Source organism: Hylobates moloch, unplaced genomic scaffold (genome assembly GCF_009828535.3).
Source record: "Hylobates moloch isolate HMO894 unplaced genomic scaffold, HMol_V3 SCAFFOLD_9, whole genome shotgun sequence".
Classification (NCBI taxonomy): Eukaryota; Metazoa; Chordata; class Mammalia; order Primates; family Hylobatidae; genus Hylobates; species Hylobates moloch.
Window position 1 is genome coordinate 72,138,528 of NW_026652284.1, and position 22,284 is coordinate 72,160,811.

General features: G+C 38.4%; 1 protein-coding gene across 1 annotated transcript in view; it reads right to left on the reverse strand.

The window, feature by feature from the left end:
- Window positions 1-22,284, reverse strand: part of RUNX1T1 (RUNX1 partner transcriptional co-repressor 1) — a 137,439-nt gene that overhangs the window by 54,416 nt on the left and 60,739 nt on the right. Inside the window, 2 exon segments of the mRNA XM_032760027.2 lie at window positions 1,839-2,080; window positions 4,597-4,734. Of these exon segments, the coding sequence (XP_032615918.1) occupies window positions 1,839-2,080; window positions 4,597-4,734 (380 nt within the window).

Sequence of the window (22,284 nt, forward strand, 5' to 3'; positions counted from 1 at the left end):
CACTCCCTCAAATGGTAGTCCTGAGAATTATGTAAAATGGCTTGTAAGCCAAATGTTTAAAACAGAAGTCTGCTACTCAATGAATATCCGCTGCCTATAATATATGCAAGATATCATTAATTAATGTCTTCCCCTATTTTCCTCTCTACGCTTTTAGATTTTAAAAAATAAATTTTTTTAAAGTATTTCACACAAAAGTATGCCACTTGGGAAAAATCTACTTAAAGTTACCAAGTTTTTCTGCATTTTCAATTATGGAACCAATGTTAATAAAGAACATGTCAAATTTATAAGGCAATTTTCAAAAAAAAAATTTCCTAAGAACAACACATTCACCATTTACTTGATACAATTATTACTTTGGATTTACTTTGTGGTTCCTTGGTCTAACTTATTTACATGTTAAAAAGCTTATTATGCAAATTCAAGAATGAATAAAAAGGAAAAGATAAGTGACTGACAAAAGCATCTGAAGTATGCCAACACACCTTTCGTGAAAATCACCTTCCTGTCTTGGAAGTTTACAAGGTGGAGCTGATGGACTGTGAGAAACATGGAAGTCTTTTGTTCTTGGAGTAGGGAGGAGAGGCAGTTAATGGTTAAAAATTAAATTGCAAAATCTCTGTCAAATATGGGATATAGTGATTTGAAGCATGTCTTCTGAGCTAGTCTCTCACCCAGACTTCTAATTCTGAAACTTCTTTTGCAAAACACAACTGGTATGGCTTTGCCCCGATAGGTCCATATAATAAAAATAAATAATCTATTTCAAGAAAATGGAGACGACCATAACCCTGGACAATGAAAGAACTGAATATATGATTCATAGCTTCTCCGTGACTCAGTTTGATATGGGAGACTAGCCTTCCTAAATACTTGAAAATCCTCCACTTCTACAGAAAATCACAACACATGGAAAAGTGACTTCGAACGCAAAAAAAAGATATATGTTCTATTTTCTGGTGTGACAATGTGCAGAACATAGTGTAATATGCAAAAACCAACAGCTCTCTTCTCAAACTAGTGGTTTCGGTAATTCTACCTATAACAAAGATTTGGGTTTTTTAACAAAAAAGAATTAGTGTTTACTGGGGGCTGGGGATAAAAGAGATGAGGAGTTACTGTTTTATGAATACAGAAGGTTTCAGCTTGAGGTGATGAAAAAGTTCTGGAGATGGACAGTGGTGGTGGCTATACAGCAATGTGAATATACACAATGCCACCAAACTGTACACTTAAAAATGGTTAAAATGATAAATTGTATGCATATTTTACCACAATAAAAAATTTCAATGTTATTCATCTTAAAAATGACACTAGATAAAAGAAGAATGTGTTGTTATAAATTCTTGTTCATCTAGGCCAATGATAAAAATCCCCTAAAGCAATGAAATTAAAATGAGCACCCAATTAGATTGAGTGAGTCAACATAACAAAACCATTTTGTCATCATTGAAAACTACTAGGCATGCCAGGAGAGTATACTTAACTGAAATACTGAAATACATGTGCACACACACACATACACACACACACACACACACACACACATTTATATATATATAACACATGTTTATGGCCAATATAACAATAAATTTGTATAACCATATCTTTATTAGTCAAATAGTGAGAAAAAAAAAAAAAAAACTCTGGTGAGGTCAATATATAATGCAGAATTGAAAAGATTGTCACTATAGCATGAATCAGACTTGCACACAATCTTCAGATGTAGCAACTATTATAACAAAATACTTGTGAGAATGGTGTCTACATGTCTGAGTCTCCCACCCATACTATCCCTTACACCAAGAAAACTGGGTTGGTTTCCATTTGCTTACCACTAGTCCCAGAACGAGGGTGCGAACTCTTTCTCCTATCTCGGGTGAAATATCATTGCCAAACTGCTGCAGGGTAGTAAGGAACCTTTTCAGCTTGCTGAGTTGCCTGGCACCACAGGCTGGGGGCAGCTGTTGATTAGCCAGAGAGGAGGAGGAAGAAGAGGAAGGCCCATTGCTGAAGCCATTGGGTGGTGAGGGGGCGCCATTCAAGGCTGTAGGAGAATGGCTCGTGCCATTAGTTACTGTCAAGAGCACAAAATCAGAAGGAAATTATAAACTTACAGAGAACATGCATGAGGAAATTGCCACCAAGTTTCCTACCTTTTACATCTACTAGTTTTATAACTTTTTAAATGTTGAGACTTTTTAAAAATGCTCGGACTTCACAGGGTTACTGCGTCTTCAGGTACTCTATAAATGGGTCTACTCCTCATACTGAGTGATGGTATCCTGCACAGAGGCTGATAATAAATGGAGTCTGCTGCAACCCAGGGCCAGCCCTGCCTCCCATATGCACATATGCCAACCACCTGAAATGTTTCAAAAATAGAACAGACAGCTTCGGATGTCAGCTTTTTGTCGCAGGCTTGCATCAATATAACAGGACTATTCCTTTCCAAACTGCTCCCCTAGAGAAAGTGTACATTTGGTGGAGACTAAATTTATCACTGAACATTTTTAATCATGTTTTGTACACACAACTGACAGCTGTGTTTATAGGAATAGGACTTTCAAGTTTTAACCTTCCAACACCCAATTAGAAGGCTATTTTCTCCCCCTCGTACTTCTTAACCACTTCTTTAGGAAAAATGCATATTTTATGTACAAAGCCAAGATGGATATGGTGTTTAACAAGGAGTTATTTCAAGAAATCAAAAAGGGACACCTAAATCCAGCCAAGAGCATGGAGTGGTGATAATTCAGTAAATTCATTTCTGATAAAATTTGTTTGAACATCAAGACGATAATCCCTGTCACTCTGTAACCCATTACTATGTACATTAATAAGTACATAAAAAGCAAAAAGTTGATAATCCATAAGAACTAGAATTTAAAAATCTGCATCCTTTGCATTAAAGAAAATGTTGATTTTATCATGTTAAGTCAATTAATTTGATACGCAGAACTTTATCAAACCCATCTTTTTAATACAATTTTGATACAGTTTGAAAATGTTTTAAAGACCATGTTATTCTTAAAAGTTAAATTTTGACATTATAAAATGGTTCTCTTGTCCCAACTGAGTATCATAATAACCTGTCAAGAAATGCCAGCTCACCAGGACATCTCACAGGAGACATATGCTTACCCTTGTGGCTTTGGGTAACAACAAACCAAATATAAGATGACAGGGTTACCATTTGGCATTGCACAGTCACCTGCTCCTTACACATTTGGAAAGGTCTTTTAAATGGCAGCGCAACACTGCATAAACAGCCTGAGATGTGTACTTTGCTAATCCCTTATAGTCCCACAGATCTATTTTTGCCTTTTATTTTTCATTCATATGGATTTCATGGCACATGGTGTGCAAAATAGCTGCAACCGATAACATTTATTAGTTTCACAATTCCTTGAGGACAGTTTCAACCAGGACTCTGAGATTTATTAAAACAGTTACTCACTATCCCTAATGAAATATACAGGAAACAATGGGAAGTTGCAATTCTGTCAGAATTCTGTCCTTTCCTTTGGACTGTACCGAAAGCAATACACTCTCTATTGAGAGAACACAGGACTTGAGCCAAGCAGGAATGGAGTAAAGTTTTAATAAGAGTCTGACAGGTTCAAGAGAAGAAAGACACGACCGGGTGCAGTGGCTCACGCCTGTAATCCCAGCACTTTGGGAGGCTGAGGTGGGAGCATCACGAGGTCAGAAGTTCAAGACCAGCCTGACCAACATGGTGAAACCCCGTTTCTACTAAAAATACAAAAATTAGCTGGGCTCGGTGGCACATGACTGTAATCCCAGCTACTCAGGAGGCTGAGGCAGGAGAATCGCTTGAACCTGGGAGGGAGAGGCTGCAGTGAGCTGAGATCGTGCCACTGCACTCCAACCTGGGTGACAGAGCGAGATTCTGTCCTCCCCACCAACGAAAAAAAAAAGGGCAAGAAAGGCACTTCTCACTTCAGAAAGTTTTCTCTATGATATTGTTGCACATCAATACCCTTTTTAACTCAAGGATATATTTTTTATTTTTTTTATTATTATTATACTTTACGTTTTAGGGTACATGTGCACAATGTGCAGGTTTGTTACATATGTATCCATGTACCATGTTGGTGTGCTGCACCCATTAAGGATATATTTTAACATTATTTGTAACCGATTGAAATAGATGAAAACGGTGTTAGAAGATAAGAAGTAACCTAGAAATAACAATAGCATATTTCCATGTTCCAAGTCATGCTGAACAAACTAAAATAAAGAGCTCCACATTAAGATGAATTAGAAGTTGTAGTGGTAACAACTGGAATTACAGACCAAATGCTGCTTCATTTGCTAAAATCATAGCAGACTACAACTTTGGAGCAATAATGAAAAGGCAAATATTGGCAGTCATACAAATTAGACCTAAGCTATGATACTTCGGTGCTCAGTACCTACTTACTGGCAAACAAATGATTTTTTTTGGTTCATTTCTGCATAATACATTGATGCCGAATCTTATTTTCCCTTGATTTTTCATTTGCAGAAAAAAAAAAATCTAATTTAAACTTTAAAACTGAAACTCAAAAGCCTAAAATGACTACTTACATGTTGTCGGTGTAAATGAACTGGTTCTTGGAGCTCCTTGAGTAGTTGGGGGAGGTGGCATCGTTGGAGGAGTCAGCCTAGATTGCGTCTTCACATCCACAGGTGAGTCTGGCATTGTGGAGTGCTTCTCAGTACGATCTGGAGGATGCCACCAGGAACATATTATTTTACTCCTTAAGCACCTCAGTTTTTCAAGTGGGGTTTATCTTTTTTAAAAGCAAGTGAACAGAAGAAATTCAACATCTTCTATCAATAAAATACGCTTATCTACTGACGTTTAAATCAGGATTTTATCATCCAAACTCCACTTAAGAAGGTATAGCACAGATGGCAGGACCTCATTTGTAACTAGGTTATATTATATCCTATTGTTATTTCTGGCTAAGGCAGATGCTACCTTGGTAGTGTTATATGCAGCAGCACAACTGCACTGGAAGCTGAAGTCAATGTTAGCAAGAGGTAGAAAATAGATGAGGAAGTGGGATGATAATGAACCCCTCATGACAGCTCAGAAATAACAAAAACCTGAAGTCTGTTATGCAGGTGAGATACTGGTAGGAGCCAGCTCTTTGTAATGATTTTCTCTAACACCTGCCATCCCTGTGCTATCCTTAGTTTTCTGGCCTCTTAGATGAAACAGGTTATCATCTTCCAGACATATTTCACATTTCAATTTTTCCTGCCCTGTTTTAAAAATCACTGCTACATAAGTGAAATGTGTTATACAATGAAGTGAAACCATTATTTACTTAGAATGTGTACATTTATGACCTGCCATTTTAAAAGCATGAAACCAATACTCCAATTAATAATCTCAGAGTAAGAATGTACAAGTCCCAAACAGAGAGCTAAAAATAACTAGACACTGCTAATATTTTTTCATGAGTATGTGGCAGATATGAAGAAATTTCCTGATTACCCAATAATGGACATTCACACTTCAGAACTGCTCTCTCTTAAGTATACTTTTCCCTTGACATTCTGAACTGTTTTTCTCAATCTAATCTACTTATCAAAGCAACAGACCTTTTGATCTGTTCAAAGCAATTTCTTAACACTTTGGTTATAATAAACATTTTGAAGTTGAAATAATTTTGCTATCATTTTAAGGAAGATGCGATAAAAGAATAAAAAACAACCATCATTCAAATAAGAGCATTTGCACGATGAGCTAGTCAACAGCAGTATCAGAGTCTCTATTTTTGGTTCTTTAGATCCAATTCTTTGACAAATGTGTAGGCACACACATGAACACACACACACCCAAAGTGTTTCGAGGCACCTCTTGCAGTTATAGACACAAATATCTCACACTTGGGCTTTTAGAAAAGTGAAGTAACTATTAAGAAAGAACGAGCCTTTAAAAATGTTATAATAACCACAGTGAGAAATTCTCAAAATTACTTAAAGGTCAATTATTGAAAGAAAAGGAAAAACCCAAATTACTACTATCACAATTCCAAATCTACCTCACTTTTGTTCAAAGCAATTTCTTAACACTTGGGTTGCAATAAAACACAACATTTAAAAGTTGAAATAATGTTGATATCACTTTAGGGAAGATGCAATAAGAGAATGAAAATAATCATCATTCTAATAGGAGTACTTGCACAATAAGCTGTTATTATTATTATTATTGATGAGTTAACAGCAATACCAGGGTCTCCATTTCTGAATCTCTACTTCTGGCTGAATAACAATGGATGTCCCTATAGTGAATAAAAGTGTTCTGAGTGAAAGGATGGTAGAGACACACATGAAGAGCATTTTCACCTTTATCTATTGTTAAAAACCTGTCTTCAGATTGCTACAACCAGTAAGTCACTTATTCTAGAAAAATACAGAAGTTAGGCAGGCTTAAAACTGCTTCTTCAATAGTTAAATTCATTGCACATTCTACTCACCTCAACCAACCTCAGCAACAAGGGAATAAATAGCTTCCCACTTATGTTGCAGCTGAGGGAAGAGGTACAGCAGCAAATACAAGTCTCCCTAAATAAAGGCAAATATTTCTGTCATGCCAAGGAGGGAGGGAAAAAGGGAGGCTTGCCAGAGTCGGCTGGGAGATAACAGTGGGAACTGCTGGTCCATCTGGTTTTCATTCTGCTAACACTCACACGGAACTGTTAGAGAAGGCAGTCCAGATACACAGATTTGAAGCACGTGGTTGCACAGACAGAGAAAGGAAGAGCAGGAGGGGGAGGGGAAGTGGGAGTAACAAAAAAATAAATAAAGCAATAGGAGGAAAAAGAAGAAGAGGAAAAAGAACAAAATAGAGAAACAAGAGCCTGATGGGGGAGTAAGTTACCCTGAACAGCTTCCTTTAACCTCAGTGGCTACAAGCTGGACCTTAATGTGCACAGCCTCCTACCTGACCCAAGTTTATAGAGTTAAGGAGCAATATCTAAACTTTAAACATATTTGAAGGCTATTTTTCTTTTTTTAAATAGACCACACTAAAAAAAAGAAACTATAAATTTGATAATAGGTTTCCTCCTCAATTTTAAGTTTGTATTTAAGATAATCTTCGTATTCCTATCTTCTTCCTTCCCAATTTTAGAAAGTTTTTGGTATATTCATAATTTTGACTTGAAAACATCTGAATATTGTCTCGGCCCACATTTGTAACATGATTCCTATCCAGAACAGCAAAATCATCATCCATAGATTATTTTTTTAATTCTTGAAATGTCAACAATAACTACTGAGACAATGCATAGGAACCACCACTACTTCTAATGGGAATATGAACATTCTAGCCAGAATATATGTGTATGTGCATATATTTAGGGTTTTTACATTAGCCAAATTTCTGCAATGGTTAGCTTGACTCTGACCAAATGGAGTTCCAGCCCAGAGGTCCTACAAACTGAGACAAAGTGGGACCATATGTAACTCATTCTGTACTGTTCAGTGCAATCAATCCAGGATGGAGATAGATGGTGAAATAACCAGCCAGGCCTAATCCACATACACATGAACACCCTCTGGAGCACAGAGATTTAAGATAAATGCGGAAAATGTGTTTCAAGTATGCTGAGCCCTGTTGCATTTGTTTTGGATTATTTAAAAACTTTTTTTGAAATATATATTCTTGAAACTTTTATAGCAAACAGCACAAGCAAGCTGATTTAACCACAGAAGCATTTCACTCCATTTCAAATTAGAGGACATGGTAAAACCAATATTAAATTATAATATTTCTTATATAATTTTTTAAGTTCATGGAAATTACAGTGTCCTGGTATATAATTTCCATTTTTTAGTTGCAATAGGGGAATTCTGACATATACTCAAAGACTGACACAAAATGATTAAAAGTCAAAAGAAAAAAGAAAAAGAAAAAACCTCCATCAGATCATGTAGCAAAGGTAAGTAAAACCAAAAAGGGCTGACTTTACTTCTACCTTAACGATTCAAACTACTTCTAAACAAGACGATCTTCCCTCTGGGAAACATTTCTCTCACATGGCAAATATCCAACACATATGTACCAAAGATGGTTGATGCATGGAAAACAAATGTGGCATATATTAATACATTACCTATATGATTTCAATATCCAGTTCAGTGTCAGGGCCTTCTAGAAGTGGTATGTTTTCCATTTCCTTTTTTTTTTTTAATAAAAAGAAAAGGTATGGCATAATCTGCCATGGCACTTACTTTACTTTTAGTCAGTTCAAATAGCACCAGATGTGTTTCTAAGGTACAAAAAGTAGGTATTCTGCATTTTCCTTGTTTACATAGCATTCTAGAGAGGACCAGTATACAACGACAACAACAAAAAGGGAGTTCAAATATTGGTAGGTGGTACATCTTTTTCTATCAGTTTATCAGGTCAATTATTATAGAAGTCTCAGAGATGTTACGGATTAGGAGGAACTTCTTGGACAATTAGTAGTTAGTCTGAGTTAGTCATATTTGAACAAGTGTTGGCTAAGCTAGAAGGTATGTACTAGAGAGGATAAGCCAGAGTGAAATGGAAATCCTGTAACAGGAAACAGGAAGGAAGAAGGAAGCTAGAGAAGCATCAAGGTGGGTATAGAACTTTAATTTTTATTTCACTGGAAAAGATGGCAAATACAGTTCTGAAAATGATGCTATGTAGTGACTCCAATGTCTGAGTGTCAGATGTTACAGGAGACTGTCCATGGACCAGAACAATGGTGCTGGTTGCTTCTGCCCTCCATCCAGCCTCCACCCTTCCCTGATGAGCACTGTGGTAATGCCCATTCCTGCTCAGAACCTTCCGCAATGCCCGAGAATGAAAGTCAAATGCTAACATGCTAAGTATCATGAAATGACACAGTGGGATATTTGGCATAACAGAATAACTTTCTAAGGCAGACTGGTTGGCTCTCTCAACCATTAGTAGTGACTTCTCAGGCAATTAGTTCTCCCAAGCCTCAGTCCCTCATCAGAAAAAAATGCAAAAATGATCCTCTGTCCCTCATAGGAATGTGGTGAGATTGAATGAGATCGCACGTTTTAAACCCTAGCACTGTGCCTACTTATGTTAGGTACCAGCAGGTGTGAACTTCATTCTCTTGTGCCTTCAACTCCATGATCCATTCCTGACTTTTCTCTCAATCCGAGGCTCTATCAATACCAGCCACCTTGGTACTCCCTGGCTTTTCTGCCTTTCTTTTGCTTGTTGTTTCCCTCATCTAGAATGACCTGTCCCACCCTGCACGTTCTTCACTGCTCACTGTAGATCACACATCCTCTTTCAGCTTCCCTCAAATGCCCCAGGCAACAGCCATATCACATTACCTCTGCCTTTCTTTTAGCATTTATCACAGCCCGTCTGTATGATGGTCACATGTATATATTATACACCCAAACATTCCAACCAATGCAAATGGTAAGCACTTGATGGTGATATTTTTTAAAATTCCTCCTGAGGAGGATGCTTAATAAATATGTATTAATATAATTGTGGATAGTTACATTTCTAACTATTAGAAATCCATTCTGTATATTATTGTCAGTTCAAAGATATCAAATTTCGTGGTAAAAGACAAACACACACCATCAACAGTATACACAGAGAGAGGATAGAATGTAGGTAACAATGGGAAGATACTGGAGACCTGAAATTTAGTTCAACTTTGCAACTAACTTACATAGAATGACGTTTCACCTCATATCTTATCACAGGTGCCATGATCTGAATGTTTCCCAAAATTCGTGTGTTGAAACTTAATCACCAATGTGATAGTATTAAGAAGTGGGGCCTTTGGGAAGCACCCATACCATAAGGGCTCTACCATCATGGATGGGATTGGTCTCTTATAAACGAGTTGGAGAGAGCTAGGGAGGCCACTTTTGCCCTTCCATCTCTTCTGCCATGTGAAGAGGCAGCATTCCAGCAACAAGTTGCCATCTTGAAAGCAGAGACCAGGCCCTCACCCAACCTGCCAGTACCTTGATTTTGCATTTCCTAGCCTCCAGAAGTATGAGAAATAAATTTATCTTGTTTAAACTACCCAGTCTAAGGTGACTGATACAGCAGCGCAAATGGACTAAGACCACAGATGTTTTATGAAGAGCATTTTTGCTGAAACACAAATAGGACCTTACCTATTCTCTGATCTAAAACCTTCAGGAGAGTATCATTGTCCATGGAATAAAATATAAGCTCTTTAGCTTAGTCCATGTTGCAGACACTGTTGAGTTCTTACTCAACAACGCTTGTTGCTTTCTTCCTTGCTGGAGAGCCCCGACTTTGTTCAGGTACTCATCCTCTTCCCACAATCTTTGGGGGCAAATTCTCTTTGTTGCACATTAGTCAGATTATCACAGTTTCTTTTTCAATAGTAGGCTTCAGAGGTGGGTGATGTGATTTGATTCTGGACAATGGGCCATGAGGGGAGGTCTACAGAAGAGGTTGTGAGAAAGACGTCCTCACTTTCTAAACAGGGACCCAGGGAGCAAACAGTCCCTTCTCTTCTGATAGGCACTGTTTTATCTGTAAGTGATTACTTCCCTTCACTTTTTTGAATTCTACTTTTCTTATTTATAAATTAAGCATGTTGGATTGCATTCTTCCTAAAGATCTTTTGCAAATACTAATATTCTCTGGTTTCTTTCTATAGATATGGCTTATGATCATTACAAACACAAAGATGACCACCCTGAAAACATATATTTGATAATGAAGTGACCACAAATACAATTACTTTGAAAGTGGTGATGATAACTAGCCTTCTTCTGTTCACATAAATTTCCGTGTCCACAAGAATGTCTGCATGTCCATTTTTCTCCGATAAACATTAAAATTAATGTCTACCTCCTCTTTTCAAATACATTTTCAATCCTCATCAATGATTTAGTTATAAAATAACCATTCTAAAGTCCAATTCTCCCTCTTTAGTTGTCACCAAAACAATCGCCAGGATTTTCTTTCATAGCCCAGGCTCTTAAAAGGGAATCTATAGTCACTTCCTCTGGTTCTTCATTTCCCACTCCATCTTCCATGCAGAAACCTATGAGACTGTCTGTCTAAACATTTCTCTTCCCATGCTATAAACTACCATTCCCTCTAATCTCATAACTACCCTGGGAACTACCATGTTCTTTCATGAACTTGTACCTAAGACACCAACAGGCCCAGACATAGCACCTAGTCCATGATAGGCAGTATCAGTCCTTCTCCAAGATCTTTATATTTAGAGTTGAGGGTAGAAAACTGCACCATCTACTACCCTCCACATCTAGAAAGCAGGTCTGCAGTATAAAAGCCATCAATTAACAGGCAGAAAGAAGGAAAGAAAAGTAAGGAGAGATTATCATGGTAGTAGTAAATAAAGTCCCTCATTCTAGTGAATACTAGGGACTTGTCACATCTGTAAAATTCCTACAATTTGGGTCTTCCAAATCTACAGATTCCTAGTCAAACAATCCCTACTTTGCCTAAAACCTAGATTGAGCTGTTTTTCACCGAAAGCAAACAATGCTGATAAAATAACCCTGGCATGTTAGGTGGAGTGCGGTAGCTCCGCCTGTAATTCCAGCATTTTGGGAGGTTGAGATGGGTGGATCACTTGAGCACAGGAGTTCAAGACCACCCTGGCCAACATGGTAAAGCCCTGTCTCTACAAAAAATACAAAAATTAGCCAGGCGTGGTGGCACATGCCTGTAGTCCCTGCTACACAGGAGGTTGAGGCAGGAAAATCTCCTAAGCCTGGCAGGCAGAGGCTGCAGTGAGCCAAGATCCTGCCACTGCACTCCAGCCTGGGTAACAGAGTGAAACCCCATCTCAAAAAAAAAAAAAAAAAAAAAAAAAAGGCAACCCTGGCATGTAGCATCAAGATATCCTCCTAAATTCCACCGAAACTCTTCTCAATTGTCTCTTTATTATTAATCCAAGAAACATGTACACTACTTTATCTGGCATCTCTGTAGCATCTGACACTTCCCCACTTCCTCCTTGAACCATCTGCATTCCCAGAATTCCATGAGTCTAATACTCTCTTTCTCCGGCTTTCCTCGCTTCTCCTTTTCAGTCTCTTAAAGGCTCCTCTTTTTCCTGCTCTGTGATAACTACTGACATTTTCCCCTAAGTTCCTTCTTAGACCCTTTTCAAATTTTCACTCTATACTCTTCCTTAGTGATTTCATTTGTGTTATCATTGGGCTTCAGAGACAGGACTAGAATTTGCCACCCCCTATGTAAAACTGGCCATGTTTTGCAACCCCTGTATTGTGGGAATAAACTCAAATAATGTGTATTGCATTCTTGGTCAAATGCCTGATACATGGTAAGCACTCCAGAAGGGGTGACTTTATTCACTCCGTGGCCAGTATGAGAATAACTCTAGTCAATATCCCTCCCAAATTCTAGACCCAAACTTCCAGAGGGCTACTCATTTCTACAAACTGAATCATCTACCATCTCTTGGCCTGACTTATTCAACAAGTCATTGAATGGACTCCCACCCATCTCTGATACATTCTCGAAACCACATCCAGTTATTTTTCTATGTATGCCAATGGTGTGACCAGAGATCCTGCCCCTCTCTTCCTGTAATCTTCAAGCATCTCTTATAACCTTAAAGTCTGTGCTCCTTAACAGGACATAGAAAGACCTTTGTGACCCATCTGGCTCCTGCAACTGCTCCAGACACATCTTCATTTCTGCCATCCACCCCATCCCCACCCCTCTGACCTCCATATTAGACAGCTGCAGTTCTCCAAATGCCCATGGTCACTCTGGCTTTCATACTCACTGCATCCCTTTCCTTGAATACTCTTCACTCCATCACTGTCTAATTAAGTCCATCATTCCTTTAAAACTCCCTTCAGGTGTCACTTCAGCCACAAACCTTTTGCTGACAACCTTTCTATTCTCAGTTGGCCGGGTTTGTCCCAAGTTCTCATATTAGACTGTCTAGATCCCTCTTGCAGCACTGATCACACAGTATTTAGACCACAATTTACTTAAGAGCAATGATGACATTTTATTTGTTTTTATAGTCCCAGCACTTAGCAGTGTCTGACACACAGCTTTAACTCAAGATGAAATCATCTATGTATCTCTTTTTTCCTCTCATCATCCAAAAAGAATTCCAAAAGAATTTTTACATTCTGGAAAAAATTAATCACTAAAGATAAATCTAGAAAAATACCACTGGATTATTCAATTCACCAGTTTTCTAACAACTCTCAGTAACCACAACATATTTCCTAAGACTTTTTAGTATATGATATTAGAAAAAAAGTTTGTAAGGCAATTTATACACATAGGATCTACAGCCTCTAAAAACTGTTTTACAATAGTAGTGTCAGTATAGTCATACATGTACACATTCAAAACAAAGAGAAAAGCATATTGTGAACCAAAAACATACTTTTTTCCACATTCTACAAGTTTTCTGTTGTTTTGTCTGTGGATGGTGGGATTACAGGTTATGTTTATTTTCTTCTTGTTATTTTTCTCTGTTCTATAATGGGCATATTTTATATTTTACAAGCCAAAGAAATGCCCCAATAAACAACAACAACAACAAAACCCTATTAGGATAAATCACCTACAATCAGGGTTAGGCATTGTGCCAAATGTTGGGCATGTTTTATCTCACTTTAAACCTCTCTATGAAAAGGTACTATAAATATGCTCACTTTATATAAAAGGAACTGAGGCCCTGAGGGATTGAAAAATTTGCCCAAAGTTTTAAGTCAGGTCTTAATCCAGGCCTTCTCAAAGTTCATTATCATCTAAAACTACTGTCATTTTATTCATGATCTGGAAAACTGGGATACGAACTGCACTCAGTAAATGTTAAATCTGTAGCTAGCATTAAATTAAAACTGCATCTTCCAGCTGGGCGCAGTGGCTCACGCCTGTAATCCCAGCACTTTGGGAGGCCAAGGCAGGCAGATCACGAGGTCAGGAGATTGAGACCATCCTGGCTAACACAGTGAAACCCTGTCTCTACGAAAAATACGAAAAAAATCAGCCCGGCGTGGTGGCAGGCACTTGTAGTCCCAGCTACTCAGGAGGCTGAGGCAGGAGAATGGCATGAACTCAAGAGGTGGAGCTTGCAGTTGGCCAAGATCGTGCCACTGCACTCCAGGCTGGGCAACAGAGCGAGACTCCGTCTCCCGGGCCGATTTTTTTCGAAAAAAAAAAAATGCATCTTCCAATACAGTAGCCACTAGCCACATGACTATTTAAATTTTAATTAAGATTAAATAAAATTTAAAATTTTGTTTCTCAGTCACACTAGCTACATATTCAAATTTACATGTGCCTGATGGTTACTATGTTAGAAAGCTCAGTTATAAAACACTTCTGTCATCACAAAAGGACAATGCCATCCTAGAAAAATGACTCTGACATGTTATCCTAGAAATAATAGCTCTGTGGCAGAAGTCCATGGAGGTGACAAGGCAGCCCAAAGGGATGGGGAGCAGGAGGATTGTCTGGAGCCTCATCCTAAACATTTTCCACTGCCATTCAGATCTTTCACTTGCTTTATATGCTGGGTTTCTACATTTGATGATGATGAGATAGGAAAAACAGAAGTCTGAACCCCAAAGATATGTAAGCTATGAGCTCTGAAAAAGTGCTGGCACGAGACATTCTCAGTTCAGGTGATCAGTAAACATCAAGGTGACCATGCCAGTGAGGACACGGCCATGGGCTCACAGTCCTGGGATGAGCCAGTCAGCAGCTGGTCCAGAGATGACCAAAGCACATCCCTATGGTCTTTAATGGGAGTGAACTTGGATTAAGAGGGATGCCAGGTAAGAGAATGAGATAAATCAATGGCAATCGATCACTATTTCTGGAAAACTAATTTCAAAAAAATGTTTGGCTCATCTCCATACACGGACAACAGGAATTCCCCTTCCCTTCCTCTACAGCACTTATCCAGCTAGCTATGCAAGTCACATTTATCTTATTTTTGAATGTGTCCGCACCCAGAATGTCAGCTTCGTGAACAGAGATTTTTCTCTGTTTTGTTAGCTCTGTAGCATTTAGAAAAGTGCCTGAAATAGTAGGCATTGGATGGACGGACAGACAGATGGATGGAATAAATTGGGGGGTGGGAAGGATGGAAGGAAAGAAGCAATGGAGGAGGGGAGGGAGGGATGAAAGGAAGGAAGGAAGGTTAGTTTCTGCTAAAAGAGCTAGAGACATATTAGTAATTCTCTTTTTTTTTTTCAATTTTATCACTATTTTAATCAAATAACTTAGCTGTTTGAAACAAATCCTTAAGATAGTTCAATAGAGCAAATTGGTGGTTCTGGACAGAAAAATCATACTCATCTCATGAAGTAAGGAAAGATTGGCTGTCATAGGAATACTGGTGGATGCCAGGCATTACTTGTATGTCTAAGTCCTTCAGAAATGTCATCCCTCCCACTGCTGTTACCACCTTTATTCCAGTGACTCTTGCTTCTTATTCTAATCACCACTTCTTGGAGGTACCTAAGGTACCAAGTGGATATTAAGCGGCAGCCTGGGATCTAAGAACTTCACTTCAAATAGGGTAGTTCCGGGTTAATCTGACTTACACCCTGATGTTCTGTTTAAGATCTCATTTAAAATTAAAGGTCCCTGTTTAACAAAGAAAAGTTTAAAGCCCCTGGCATAGGCAAATAGCAAATGTCTACTTAAGGTTAACAATACTTAGGAAGGAAAATTAAGTTGCCCAAATAACAGAAGTCACCCCTGCTTGTCCAAAGAGAAGAGAAAGATGCATGTTATCACAAGGGCCCCAAAACTGAACATAAGCATGTATGTTAACATTTTGTTGCCAAACTGTAGTTCATTCTGGAAAGTAAAAAAACAAAAAACAAAAACAAGTCATTAGTGATCCAAACCTTTTATCATCTGAAGAACTGACAATTATTACTCTAATAACATTTGTCCTATTTGACAAGGTTAAAGAAGGTTATAGAGAAGGTTCAGAGAGCTGCTGCAGAAAAATGGTAGCACAGACACTCAGTAGAGTCAGTTATGATCATCCAGATAGTAATTAGCAAATCAAGAGAGACAATCAGGAAGGTGCCCAGGGTATGTACCTGTGGCTAAATCACAGACAAGCAAACAGCAGGAATTTAAATGAACATTTCTTGATTTTAATTGAATGTACTCTAGGGAAAATAAAAAGTACCATTAGTTTAGTCTTTACATTACAGGCAATGAAAAGGCACTGAGATTTTAGGCAGCCAAATGAGATGCTCATTTCTATAGTATATCTGAGAGCACAATGTAAATAGGATAAAAGTGGCAACAGGGCAGGAGTACTGGATAGCAATAGTCTAGGCAAGATAGAACACAGGCATCCAGTATGGAAATGGCTGTAAGACTGGAGAAAAGGGGAAAATTCAGGAGATATTTCAGAAGTATTGCTCAAGTTTACAGAGCTCAGTAACAAGTAAGACGCCCTTGAATAAGTAGGAACTGAGAGGTGCATGGTGAAGTTAAAAACCAAAGCCAAAACCCAGCAGGAGGAAGTATTTGGAAAAAGGACAGGATAAGTTCAACTTCGTCAATGGTACTGTGCTGTTCATGCATAAAATATCCCAAGTAGCTTCCTCTCCCACACTTGTCACTATCAAATTATTCTGTCTCCTCCATGTGCCTCTCCATTTCCACTGCCATCACTAGCATACAAGCCACCACCATCTTCCACTTGGACATCACAACCTCTCACCCCACACTGCAATCTGTTTACATGAAACAACAGATGAAAACTTCTCGTAAAACCAAATGTTTCACTCGTTTTTTTTAAATAAAAGCATTCATTCAAAAATATTTATTGAGCTATATAAAATGTGCCAGGTACTGTTAGACACTATGGACAGGTCAGTGAACAAAAATTTTCAAAAATCACTACACTCAAGAACTTTACATTCTAATGATCCAATCAAGTCATTCCCCTATTTAAAGTGTTTCAATGGTTTACCATAACGCTTCGTATAAAATCCAAACCTTCAAATGACCAACAACCTAGATAGATTTAATCTGGGCCTCTCTTATCTCATCTCATGCCTCATTGGTTTAATCAGCTGCAAACTTCATCTCACCTCAGGGCCTTTCCCTCTCCCTAGAAAATCCATCTCAGCTCAAATTCACTTACTCAAGGAAGGCGTCCTTGACCTCTCTCCTATCCAACCCACTGTATTATAAGCAATATTGTACTACCTAATCTGTTTTTATAGAGCTTACCACAACTGTTATATATAATTGTATAATTATTTGTCTAACATCTCCTGCCAGAGAGTAGTGTCCCGTAAGGAAATGGGGACATATCAATTCTTATCATATCAACTCCGTCCCGGAACTTATCACATTGCCAAGTACTTAGTATGAGTAAACAGTGGATATATAAGAAATTTTCTATTTAAAAATATAGATTTGAAGGTACAGGTAGAGCAAAACAATTGGACTCCTTATTCTCTTTAGAAGGGGTTCGAAAGTTTCTTCAGTAATAGAATAAAATAACAACGAAGATAATAATGAAATCACTTTCTCATATTTCTCATATTTCAACCTCATTCCCACTGCAATGGGGCTTCTATCACTACTGTTCCACCGAAACCACCCCAGTGAAAAGACCAACTCTTTTGTGGCTAACCCAAAAGATACCTTTCAGTCTTTATCTTACCTGTCCTCTGGGCGCCCTTTGATCTGTTTAGCCACTTCTCATTCTTCTTCTGCAGTGGCATCCCTCTCCTAGCTATCTGTAGGAGTGCCACGGAATTCTCTTGGACCTTGGCCCTTCCTCACCTCCTCATCTTCTGAACTGGCTTCAACCTGTCTGGCATCTGACACAGGCCTTCACATCTCATGCAACAAATTCTGCCAGGTGCCCATATCTCCAAGGAAGGATACTTTCCTGAGGGCCAGACCAAGTGGTCTCACTGCTTTCTTAACAACTCTAGCTGGATATCCCATTGATAGTTATATGTGGAACCAAACCTAACATAGTCCTTTGGAAATGTGTGCCTCCTCCTATATTTCAATCTCTGGGCATAGCATTATTTTCCACGGAGCTAACCAAGCCAAAATACCACAATCATCCTAAGACTTCTCTCTGGCTACAGTCCATCCCAATATCCTGTCAATTCCACTTCTAAATAACCTTTGCAATCCACCCCCAGTTCACCTCTGACCTGGCCTTCAGAACCTATGCAGCCTCTAACTGTTTTCTCTCCCTCCAGTACATCTCTGCTCAAATCCTCTCTTAATTACTTTCAGTGAAATAATTGTGTATCTGACATAATTGTGTATCTGAAATAAAATGTGTATCTGACAAAATTTACTTATAATCCTTCACAATTATAAAAGTTGGTCGAGATACAGGATGATGGTCCTTATCTTTTCAATGCTGTATCTCTGGTGTCTAAACATAAGCATCTTGCACATAGTAGGCCCTCAGTTTTTTGTACTAAACCATCTAAAAAAGTTAACAGTCGGGTGTCCATTCAACCCCTATTGTATATGTACTCAAATCATTACAAACAAAATACTAATAGAATTTTGTCTAGAATTTTACAAAAGTTTTAAAAGTTAATCTGAAACAAAAATGAAAATAACCAGGAAAAACTTTGAAAATAAAGTGTGACAAGATTTAGCCTAATGTATGTATGTATGTAAGCGTATGTGTTTATTTGACACAGGGTCTTGCTCTATTGCTTGGGCGGGAGTACAGTGGTATGAACATAGCTCACTGCAGCCTTGACCTCATGGGCTCTAGCGATCCTCCTTTTTTAGCCTCTGGAGTAGCTGGGACTACAGGTGCATATCACCATACCAGACTAATTTAAATTTTTTTTGTAGAGGTTTAGTTTCACTATGTTGCCCCGGCTGCTCTCGAACTCCTGGCCTCGAGCAATCCTCCTGCCTCGGCCTTCCAAAATGTTGGGATTACAGGCATAAACCAGTGCCCAGCAGCCTAACATGTATTTAAAGCATGACAAGGCGGGGCGTGGTGGCTCACTCCTGTAATCCCAGCACTTTGGGAGGCTGAGGTGGGCAGGTGACTTGAGCCCGGTAGTTCAAGAACAGCCTGGCCAACACGACGAAACCCCAACTCTACTAAAAATACAAAATAATTAGCCAGGCACAGGGCTCACACCTGTAATCCCAGCTACCTGGGAGGCTGAGACACGAGAATCTTTTGAACCTGGGAGGCAGAAGTTGCAGTGAGCCAAGATTGCACCACTGCACTCCAGCCTGGGCGGCAGAGCGAGACTCCTGTCTCAAAACAAAAAAAAAAAAAAAAGAAAAAAAAAAAGGCATGACAAAACCATGATGATTTCAACAGTGTGCTGCTAGTACATGAATAGATGGCCAACACAGCAGAATAAAAAAAAAATAAACAGAAAAAATACTAAGTTCAGAAATGGATATACCTTTAAGAATTTAGTATACGATAATTTCTCATAGTAGTGAGAAAAAGACAAAGGAATTCAATAATTCAGTAATTCCCAAGCAACTACTAGACAACAATTTGTAAAAATAAACCCATCTCATACCATATATTCAAATTCACTCATTCCATATGAATAAAAACTGCAATAAAAAATTAAATATGTAAGTGCACATTTATTTAATCATAGAATGAGAAAAGAGATAACAATCATGATGAGCCAAGACCAATAATGGCACTTATTAATAAACATGAGTACAGCAAAATGTACCATAAATAAAGTAAAAGGAAAGTAAAAAGGCAAGCAACAAATGAAGAAAATATGTTTGGTATTTGGCAACAATGGATTGATAGCCTTAATATAGAAATAGTTCCATCAGGCCAGATGCAGTGGCTCAATTCTGTAAACCCAGTGCTCTGGATAGCTAGGAGGGAAGATCACTTGAGCCCAGGAGTTCAAGGCTCCAGTGAGCTATGATCACGCCACTGCTTCCAGCCTGGGTGACAGAGTGAGGCCCTGTCTCTAAAAAATGAAACAGCTCCATCAAGTCAATAATTAAAAGTCCAACAGCCCAACAGAACAAAAACTGTAAAAGAACACAAATAGAAAATGTACAAAATAAATATTAAGGACCTATAACCCTATGGGAAGGGAAAGTTTAACCTCTCTAGTATTTTTTTAAATTAAAACAAGATCATTTTTTTCATCCAACAAAATGATAGTTTTTAAATTATAATATGGTATTAGACATTGGCACTTTAATTAATATACTTTTCTAAAATAATAATTTTCCTGTAGGACAATTAGGCAATACGCATCAATTGCCTCTAAATTATATGTATCCTTTAATACACCAATTCCACTCTTTGGAAATTATTCCAGATAAATAATATCAAGTGTACAAAGAAATTCATAATGAGGAAACTGGAAACAGCCTAACTATTCATCGATAGGCATTTGGTAATTCAAATTCTAATACATCCACAGTGGAATATAATGTTGTATATATTTACTTGGAAAGATCTTTAAAATATACTACTACTACATGGGGGGAAGTTACAAAGCAGTATGTTTTACAAGATCCTGTTTTTTAAGAAAACTATTTTAAGACAATTAGATGGATGTGTATGTGTTTGTAAAAAGACTAGAAGGGTATGTATAATAATGATCTCTATTAGAATACTGAGCAGCTATTTCTTAAGTTTGGGATTCGCAATGGGGCAGAACTTTCAAATATATTGTCAGGCCGGGCACAGTGGCTCATGCCTGTAATCTCAGCACTTTGGGACGCTGAGGCAGGCTGATCACTTGAGCCCAGGAGTTCAAGACCAGCCTGGCCAACATGGCAAAACTCTGTCTCAGCCTCCCAAGTAGCTGGGTCTATAGGTGTGAACCACCATGCCCAGCTAAATATAAAAATTAAAATTTTTTGGCTGGGCACAGTGGCTCACACCTGTAATCCCAGAACTTTGGGAGGCTGAAGTGGGCGGATCATGAGGTTAGGAGTTCAAGACCAGCCTGGCCAATATGGTGAAACCCCATCTCTACTAAAAATACAAAAATTAGCTGGGCATGGTAGCATGCTCCTGTAGTCCCAGCTACTCGGGAGGCTGAGGCAGAAGAATCGTTTGAACCCGGGAGGTGGAGGTTGCAGTGAGCTGAGATAGCACCACTGCACTCCAGCCTGGGCAATGGAGTGAGACTCCGTCTCAAAAAAAAAATATATATATATATATGTGTGTGTATATGTATATATATACATATATATGTATGTATATATATACGTGTATATATATATGTGTATATATATATATACACACACATATATATATGTATTTTTAATTTGGAACTCTACCAAGGCTATTCAGCTTTGGATTGAAGGGGTAAAAAGCAGGATTCAAGACCACCGAAAGGGAAGAGAAGGGGTTAAAGAGGTGGAATTATCTACAGGAGTTGGAGCACAAGAAAGCCCGTGAACACACACGAATAGAAAAAGTGTCTTATTCACCTTTGTATCCCATTCATATAACAGTGCCTAGCATCAATGTTTACTGAATAAAGGAAGAAGTTAGTAAGAAGAAGGTCCACAAACACTAGCTGACTCAGAGGAAAAGACTAGAGATCACCTTGGGGAAAAATCCAAAAGTATACTAGAGCACCATAAGAATACAATCCCCAAATAAATGATCAGATTCTTCAGAAAGCATTTAGTAAGCGCCATGTGACAAAATGGAACCCACCCCATAAAGCAGTTTCACTAAAAGTTGAGGCCTCTAGAAGGGCTCCCAAAGACAAATTTGAACAGCCTGTGACTTATATTAGCAAATTCTTTACATATAATTATATTGATGTATTAATTGAGAACAGAAGATATGCATTTAATGGAGATTTCCTTCTTATATCAAAAAGATACCTGCACTCCTAGTTTATTGCAGCACTATTCACAACAGCAATGTAAGGAATCAAACTAAGTATCCATCAACAGACGACTAAAGAAAATGGCATATATATACATACCATGGAATACCACCCGGCCATAAAAAACAATCAAATCATGTATTTTGCAGCAACTTGGATGGAACTGGAGGCTATTATCCTAAGTGAAATAACTTAGAAACAGAAAGTCAAATACTGCATGTTCTCATTTATAAGTAGGAGCTAAACAATGGGTACACATGGACATAATGAATGGGATAGGCTAGGCACAGTGGCTCATGCCCTGTAATCCCAGCACTTTGGGAGGCCAAGGAGGGCAGATCACCTGAGGTCAGGAGTTCGAGACCAGCCTGGCCAACA